This window comes from Vipera ursinii (assembly GCF_947247035.1).
Source record: "Vipera ursinii genome assembly, chromosome: 15".
Classification (NCBI taxonomy): domain Eukaryota; kingdom Metazoa; phylum Chordata; class Lepidosauria; order Squamata; family Viperidae; genus Vipera; species Vipera ursinii.
This window is the reverse complement of record NC_139528.1, coordinates 4947388-4956128: the sequence shown is the minus strand read 5'-3', so window position 1 is coordinate 4956128 and position 8741 is coordinate 4947388. Positions and strand designations below refer to the sequence as shown.

The following is an 8741-nucleotide window of genomic DNA, read 5'->3' as shown; positions in this document are numbered from 1 at the left end:
AAATCCTATTCTTCAAGGTCTTGTCTGAGCGTAGAAAGGGATTTTTCACCCTCAAACTGAATGAGGTGTGTGATCTGTTAAACTTTCCTCTTTTTTAAAAAGGAGATGTTTTTATTCAGTTTTCCTCAGGGCTGAATGAAAAATCGAAAGCAGTTCAAAAGGAAACTGCCTCAGAACGCAGAAGGCGAAAGAGAAAAAACGATGACTAGCTTGCCAGGACTTTGTGCTCAAAAAGGAGGGACCATAACTCCTTCTGTGAAGGGTGGGATTCCAACACCCATCAGCCCCTGACAGCTGGGCGAGGGCGAGAGGGCGAGAGGGTGCACAGTCTAGGGATAGTTTCCCCCCACCCCCCCATCGTTGCAGATAAGAAAAAAATTAATTCAGGGGACTCCCTTCTGTAAAATTATTTTGAGATTCAGACTGATGTGGGAAAAGGAGATTTTCTTATACGGGTTTTTCAGTTTCACTCACAGAACTTTTGAGACAAGGAGAGACAGCTCTGTCCAAAAAAAAAAACAACCCAAAAACAAAATACAAAATACAAATCCTTGACTGGGAGAAGCTTTATTTTTAAAAAATAAAAATAAAAATAAAGTCTTCAGCTAATCCACAATCAGTTCTTACCCAGGCCCTACTCAGGAGCAGGATGGCCTACTTTGCTCCCATTATACAGATGGGAAAACTGAGGCTGGGTCAAAGAGGAAAAGATCCACAAGCAGGATGATAAACGTGAACCTTCTGCTCCTGGTTGCACTTAACGGAGTGGGGTGGTGGGGTGGTAAAGGGGCTGCATTAGGTTCTCCATCACCCGTCAAAGGCTAAATTCACCACCACCCCCTCCCAAATTCTCCTGGATTTGCTTCTGAACTGCAAGGGTTAACCAAGACTCTTTTTCTTAAGATCCGGCAGGATGTGACACAGGCATATGGGATTTTGGTGAATCACCTAGGAGGAAAGGACCGAAGACTCAGCCAGCTCTGTTTCTCCCTGAGCTCAGAGTACAGAATAACATAGCTGGAAGGGACTTTGGAGATCTTCTAGTCCAACCCCTCCCCCCCCTCAAGCCGGAGACCCTATACCAGGGGTAGGCAACCTCGGCTCTTTTATGACTCATGGACTTCAACTCCCAGAATTCCTGAGCCAGCCAAGCTGGCTCAGGAATTCTGGGAGTTGAAGTCCATGAGTCATAAAAGAGCCGAGGTTGCCTACCCCTGCCCTATACCATTACAGACAAACAGCTGTCCATTCTCTTCTTGAAAACCTCCACTCCAGAATAGAACAGAATAACAGAGCTGTAAGGGACCTTGGAGGTCATCTAGTCCTAACCCCCTACTCAGGCAGGAAAACCTATGCCATTCCGGACCAATGACTGTCCAGTCTCTTCTTAAAAACTTCCAGTGTTGGAGCACCCCCAACTTCTGGAGGCAGGTTGTTCCACTGGTTAATTGTTCTCACTACCAGGAAGTTTCTCCTTCGTTCTTAGGTTGCTTCTCTCCTTGAGTTTCCATCCGTTGCTTCTTGTCCTGCCTTCATGTGCTTTGGAGAATAATTTGAGCCCCCCTTCTTTGGGGCAGCCCCTAAGATACTGGAACACTGCTGTCATGTCACCCCTAGTCCTTCTCTACTTTAAATCAGACATATCTCATTCCCGTAATCTCCAGGATAGCACAGATAGCTTCGTACAACTGGCTAAACCTACTTCCTGATTTCTAAGGTCACAGAACACTCCACACACAAACGCACACACCGAAAAAGTAATCCCAACAGGGTTTGCACGTGTGAAAGTGTCTGACAGCCACTCTGCCTTTCAAGGCTCATTGTCCAATCTCTTCTGAAAAGCCTCCAGCGATGGAGCAATCCACCGTTTCTGCTGGCAAGCCAGAAATTATGAATTAACTGATGGATTTTATATTATTATCATTATCATAATAATAATAATAATAATAATAATAATAATAATAATAATAATAATAATAATAATAATAATAATAATAAAAGTTGGAAGCGACCTTGGAGGTCATCTAGTCCAACCCCCTGCTCAGGCAGGAAACCCTATACCATTTCAGACAAATGGCTGTCCGGTCTCTTCTTAAAAACTTCCAGTGTTGGAGCATTCACCACTTCTGGAGGCAGGTTGTTCCACTGGTGAGTTGTTCTCACTGTCAGGAAGTTTCTCCTTAGTTCTAGGTTGCTTCTCTCCTTGATTAGTTTCCATCCGTTGCTTCTGGGAGTCAGAATTTTTTCCCCTGAATTCTAGGTTGGACCTCTCTTTCAGGATCTTCCACCCGTTGCTTCTTGTCCCTGCCCTCATCCAACTTGGCAGCTTTTAAGATGGAGGGTTGTCAACTCCCAGTATCCTTAATCCCTGTAACTTTAAGATAGGTGGACTTCAACTCCTGGCTGGGGAATTCTGGGAGTTGAAGTCCACCGTTCTTAAAGTTGCAGAGATTGAGAAACTCTGCTCACGGGGCCACCAGCTTCGGAGAAGAGGAAATCGAAAGGATTCATGTGTGGAAAGAGGCCAGGACGATGGGTCAAGCCTTGGTGCCAAGAGTGTACTTTAGAGCTGAGTCATCCATCCTTCTTGTACTCATTTCACTCCCATTGCAAAGGATGTTGGTTGGATCCAAGCCATCACCTCTTGCAAAGACACGTCTCTTTCCTCCTGTAACCAAAGCCAGGACTGGGAATAGGTGGTCGGGCTAAGGACGAGCAAAAGAGAAGTGGGCACTGACCTGGGAGCAGACCAGAGTAGCACTGTATTAGCTACCACTCTCTGCTCATGCTGGCTTCCCACGGTCTTAAACTGCAAATTTATTTATTTATTAATAATAATAATAATAATAATAATAATAATAATAATAATCAGGCTGAAACATTTTTTTTAAAAAAAAAATCTAGAACAGCAAGGTAACATTCGTGCAGACACCACCCTGATTCACCAGGGTGCATAAATTGGGGCTAGAATTTCCATTGCTATAAAGGAGGCAGCCGTTAAGTAAGTTAGGTCCAGTTTTATGACCTTTTTTTGGCCAGAGTTGTTAAGCAAATCGCCACAGTAAATCGCGCGGTCCTTAAGTAAACCCAGATTCCCCCACTGACTTGATGCCAGGCACTGCGATCGTTGTTAAATACGTGCCAGCACCAAGCATCCAAACTTTGAGCAGCTGTATGAAAACTCACCTGCTGGGATTTGTCACTACACATCGTTGCTCCCGCAGCCCCGTTGGCTGAGTTCTCACTACTCAGTCCAAAATAAAACAAAATGACACACAGGTCGAGTGACTCCAGTGTCCTTCCCCTTCCGTGCAAAATGAATCAACTTTGTTGATTTTAGTCGCTGGGGGCAAAGGATGATGGGCTTCTCCTTCCTCCCACCTCTCAACTTTCTCCCGGTTCAGCCTTCCTAACGATTATTAGCAAAATCGGCCCTTTCACCTGATCCTCAGCCTCCAACAGGAAACCACTTAAGATTGAAGCTGCTCCTGGCAGACAGCCTGCTCCTGGCTGGGGAGGCTCCATGTTAGAAGGGCGACTTAACACTTCCCAAGGGAAGAATTGACACTTTTAGTGAGGGCCGTGAGTTTTTCTAAGCCCAGCAAAAGGTTGTTTTTGTTTTTTTAAAAGGTACCTACCTAGAGTTAGGGACGCGGTGGCTCAGTGGGTTAGGACGCTGAGCTTGTCGATCAGAAGGTCGGCAGTTTGGCGGGTCAAATCCCGAGGGCCGTGTAGCAGAGTGAGCGCCTGTTACGCGTCCCAGCTTCTGCCAACCTAGCAGTTCGAAAGCACGTAAAAATGCAAGTAGAAAAATAGGGACCACTCCGGTGGGAAGGTAACGGCGTTCCGTGCGCCTTTGGCGTCTAGTCATGCCGGCCACATGACCACGGAGACGTCCTCGGACAAGCGCCGGCTCTTCGGCTTTGAAACGGAGATGAGCACCGGCCCCTAGAGTTGGAAACGACTAGCACGCGTGTGCGGGGGAACCTTACCTAGAGTTAGAATGTACGGTCATGCGGACTTTGTGTCTTGTGGCAGGGAGTTTCACCGTTAATTTGGGGGCGGGGCTACGTAAAGAGGGATTTTGTTCGTTGGGTGGCCCCCTGTTTTCAAAAGGAAAAAAAAGAAGTGGGAGCAAAATTGCAACGGGGAAGAAATAATTGCCATAAATCAATGGAATACAAAAGGGCTGAAGCTTAGTGCTGCCAATACATTCACCCAGGGATCTTCCAACTTGGCCCTTTTATGACTTGTGGACTTCAACTCCCAGAATTCCTTAGCCAGGCACGCTGGCTGAGGAATTCTGGGAGTTGAAGTCCACAAGCAGAAGTCTTCCAACCTGGCCCTTTTATGACCTGTGGACTTCAACTCCCAGAATTCCTTAGCCAGTGTGCCTGGCTGAGGAATTCTGGGAGTTGAAGTCCACAAGCAGAGGTCTTCCAACCTGGCCCTTTTATGACCTGTGGACTTCAACTCCCAGAATTCCTTAGCCAGCGTGCCTGGCTGAGGAATTCTGGGAGTTGAAGTCCACAAGCAGAGGTCTTCCAACCTGGCCCTTTTATGACCTGTGGACTTCAACTCCCAGAATTCCTTAGCCAGCGTGCCTGGCTGAGGAATTCTGGGAGTTGAAGTCCACAAGCAGAGGTCTTCCAACCTGGCCCTTTTATGACTTGTGGACTTCAACTCCCAAATTTCTCCTTAATTCTAGGTTGGGCCTCTCTCTCTCTCTCACGATCTTCCGCCCATTGCTTCCTGTCCCTGCCCTCAGGTACCTTGGAGAGTGACAGCTCAACCGGTTGAACTTCCCGTCTGCATCCCAAGCAAAAGCTGCACCGCTTGGATTTCTGCCTGGAGACACCTCTTTCCCCAAAAGCTCAGGGAAGCAGAATCAAGGGGGTAGCGCCCCCAATTGTACTCCACCGAAGCATCCATGCCCCATTTCCCGTGAGGCTCAGCAAGCAAGCAACCGTTGACGGTGATTCATTCTCCAGCATCCTTTTGGCAACCGAATCAAGAGATGCCATTCCTGGATTCTGAATCACACAGAAATGCACACACCGGGGTGGGGTGGGGCGGGGGGGGGGGGAGAACAGAGCCTGCCAATCGGTGCCTTCATTTCCTGCCCCTCCCCCCAGCCCACCCACCGGCCCTGGAGGAAATGGGCTAAAGTGACTCACTCTTTCGCCCCTTTTTCATCAGCCAGTTATGAATTAATTAATTTTTTTTGCATTTTTGCCTTGAAGAAATGTGAAGCACTCACATGACCCACCCGGGCACGTGTAGATGCTTCATCGGCCTCGGAAGAGGGTCCTGTGGGAAAGCCCCCACCCCCGCCGCCAGTTGCAGTTCATACATTACAGGCAGCCAAAAGTGCTTAAATGGTGATTTATTCTTTTTATTTATTTTATTTTATTTTAATCCCTTTATTTTATTTTTATCTCCTTCCTTCCTTCTTTCCTTCCTTCCCTCTCCTAACTGCAGATATGAGGAACAAAGCTGGTGGATGTTTAAGAAAATTATACTCTTTGTAAGTTCAGAGGCACTCTTCTTCGTCCACATTTCACCTTGATCCAACTTGAGTAGTAGAGAAGTCCAAGGCCTTAGTATGAAGGTGCATTTCCTAATCCAGCCCCCCCCCCCCAATAAACTGTTTTGCCTAATTAACAGAAGCATCTTCTGGAAGCTCCTGTTCATGCTGATGTACATATTGCACCAAGCTGTAACACGGTTGCTGTGTGGCTTAGTCTGTTGTGCCCACCCAGCTGTTGTGGCTTTGCAATCCACAGTTACAACCAAGCCAATCGGTTGTGATTTGTTCAACAAACCATGTTTAAACCAGCATGTTCTAACCGATAGGCCTGGGAAGCACTCTTGGCAAGTTCAACATCACATTATTGCTTGGTTAAACCCGCTTGTGTAAATTATATTCTGAACCCCAATTTTGCCGTTTCAAGGAGCTTGAATGGGCCAAAATAATAATAATAATAATAATAATAATAATAATAATAATAATAATAATAATAATAATAATAATAATAATAATAATAATAATAAATAGCTTGGGTGCTTTTCAAAGGCTGAAAAAGCTAGGTTTCTGATGCTTTGTACATTTTTAAAAACCCCTTAAATGTGATTGCAATGCAGTGTGCTGGCCGCTTCTCAAACAGAAGACGCCAAGTTGTATTAAAATAGTTGGTGCATTTTTATTGCAAATCTGTGAAGGTTCGGAGTGATAAAAAAATAAAAAATAAAAATAACCAACAAAAACACACAGGCTATTTACAATTCTGTTCTTCCCTTCTGCCAGTGGCATCTTGGCTGCATTTAAAATCAATTTTACCATGATATTTGCTAGCTTCCAGCTCTGCTCTGCTCTGGGGTACTTCAGAGCAGCTGCGTCTGCAGAAATTTACAGCGATAAATTTGAAAATGTAGCTTTTTCTAGCTTGATAAAGAGACCACAGACACTTAGCTAAAAAGGCTTTTGTCAACCGTAGTTTGCAGTACGGTGGATGCAAACCATGGGTACTAGCCTGCTGTTTCTCAACCTTGGGAATTTAAGATGTGTGAACTTCAACTCCCAGAATTCCCCAGCCAGACATGGGAGTTGAAGTCCACCCTTCTTAAAGCAAGCTGGCTGGGGGATTCTGGGAGGTGAAGCCCACCCCTCTTAAAGCGTGCTGGCTGGTGGATTCTGGGAGGTGAAGTCCACCCCTCTTAAAGCGTGCTGGCTGGGGGATTCTGGGAGGTGAAGCCCACCCCTCTTAAAGCGTGCTGGCTGGGGGATTCTGGGAGGTGAAGCCCACCTCTCTTAAAGCGTGCTGGCTGGGGGATTCTGGGAGGTGAAGCCCACCCCTCTTAAAGCGTGCTGGCTGGGGGATTCTGGGAGATGAAGCCCACCTCTCTTAAAGCGTGCTGGCTGGGGGATTCTGGGAGTTGAAGCCCACCCACCTCGAAGTTCCCAAGGTCGAGAAACACTGCTGTAGCACATGATGGCTTACAAGGGTGAGAATCTGCTTTTAGCTGCTGTTAAAGGTGGACAAACGACAAGGGCTAAAGGGCAGCTGGACAAAAGGAGGGCTAAGATAAATTCCTTTTCCGTCAAGCCATCCAGACCCCAAGACAACATGGCCCGAGGCTCAGGTTGTGTCCGAACCACAACTCCCAGGATGCCTTGCGCCACCCGGACTTCGACGACCTTGTCCCGAGCAGCTTTGCCTAGTGCTGGTGTTTGCAACGGAGGGGGGGCTGTGAAAAAGGGGGCTCTCCCAGCCCATCTCCCAGGGACTAATTTTGTGTGTTTAAAAAGAGAAAACAAAACGAGAAAAAAAAGTCTGGTTTTTTGATGCTTTCCTGGCAAAGAGAGGGAAGGCTTGCTGACCGTGGGTGCCCCCCCTCCCCGTGCAGGAGACTCCTGGGGGGGGCTGGGCGAGGGTCGGGGTCTTGGCTCAGGGTCGGCAGTGACAGTCGTGGGCCAGGCGGACCGTCTGGAGGTTCAAGGAGCCGTCGTCTTTGAGGAAGAGAAAGGGGAGTGGGGTCTTTCGGGATCGACAGCAGCGTCTCTGGCAGGAGAGAGAAAAAAGGGAGTAAATTGGGGGGGGGTCCTCCCCAATGCCAACTGAATCCCTGAGCAGATCGTCCTGGACTTACGACCATTCGTTTAGTGACCGCTCGGCGGCACCGATACAAGTGACCTGGGAGCCTTTTTTCACACTGACGACTGTTGCAGCATCCCCTTTTGGTCACGGGATCAAAAATTCAGACACCCGGCAGCTGACTCGCATTTACGACGGTCGCGGAGTCCCCTGGGGTCACGTGCTTCCCCTTCTGGCGACTTTCCGGCGAGCAAAGCCCATGGGGGGGGAGGGGAAGGCCGATTCCCTTAACGGCCGTGTTGCAAACTGAACAACCGCGGCGATTCACTTAACAACGGGGGGGTGGTGGTAAGAAAGATAGCAAAAGAGAGGCCAGGGTTCGCTTTACAACGGTCTGGCTTAGCCACAGAAACGTTGGGCTGAGTCGCGGTCGTAAGCCGAGGACTACCTGTACGCCACACAGCGGGATCGAGTTTCGGTCCTTTGGCCCCAGGTCTGCCTGGAGCCTTGCGCCAGGAGCCGCCCTGCACCGCCACCCCAGCTTTACCTGTTGGGCATCCGCCTGGCCTTGAGGGCTTGGCTCCTGGAGGCCGCAAGCTTCCAGCTGGGTCCCTTCTTCCATGCGGTGACAATGGCACCCCAGACATTCGGTGAAGATGAAGGAAGTGGGGCTCAGCACCCAATTCTGCCAGCCGAGATCTGGGGGGGGGTGGGACAGGGGAGAAGAGAAAGGCAGAAGCAGAAAGAATGAAAAGATACAGACGTGCCATTTGCAGAATATTCCCTTTTTAAGAAGAGACCGGACAGTCACTGGCCTGGAATTGAACAGGGTATCCTGTTTGAGCAGAGGGGGGTGGGGTTGGACTAGAAGACCTCCAAGGTCCCTTTTCCAACTCGGCTACGGCGTGTTTGTATCCCTTCCTTGTCTTAGACCGATATCCCAGTTTTTGATTTGGTACAACGCAAAACACGCTCCCTCGCCTTGTTTTCCCCCACAACCATCTCTGAGTTGGGGAGAAATAACAACAACTTTATTGTCACTTTGAACGTACACCAATCGGCGTGCATCAAAATGAAAGAGATTGATTGTCCAATTCATAGCTTTTGTGGTCTTCCCACCAGCAACTTCATCCCTGCCCTAAACCT

The 8741-nt window shown here is 48.2% G+C and overlaps 1 protein-coding gene across 1 annotated transcript in view; it reads right to left on the bottom strand.

Moving 5' to 3' along the window:
• FOSL1 (FOS like 1, AP-1 transcription factor subunit) overlaps nucleotides 1-3210 on the bottom strand; it is a gene marked incomplete at its 5' end in the record, with an annotated part of 12343 nt that extends 9133 nt beyond the window's left edge. The window contains one exon of the mRNA XM_083374802.1: nucleotides 3187-3210. Within this exon, the coding sequence (XP_083230928.1) occupies nucleotides 3187-3210 (24 nt within the window). The remainder of the gene's footprint in view (nucleotides 1-3186) is intronic.
• Between the last annotated feature and the right edge of the window lie 5531 nt (nucleotides 3211-8741).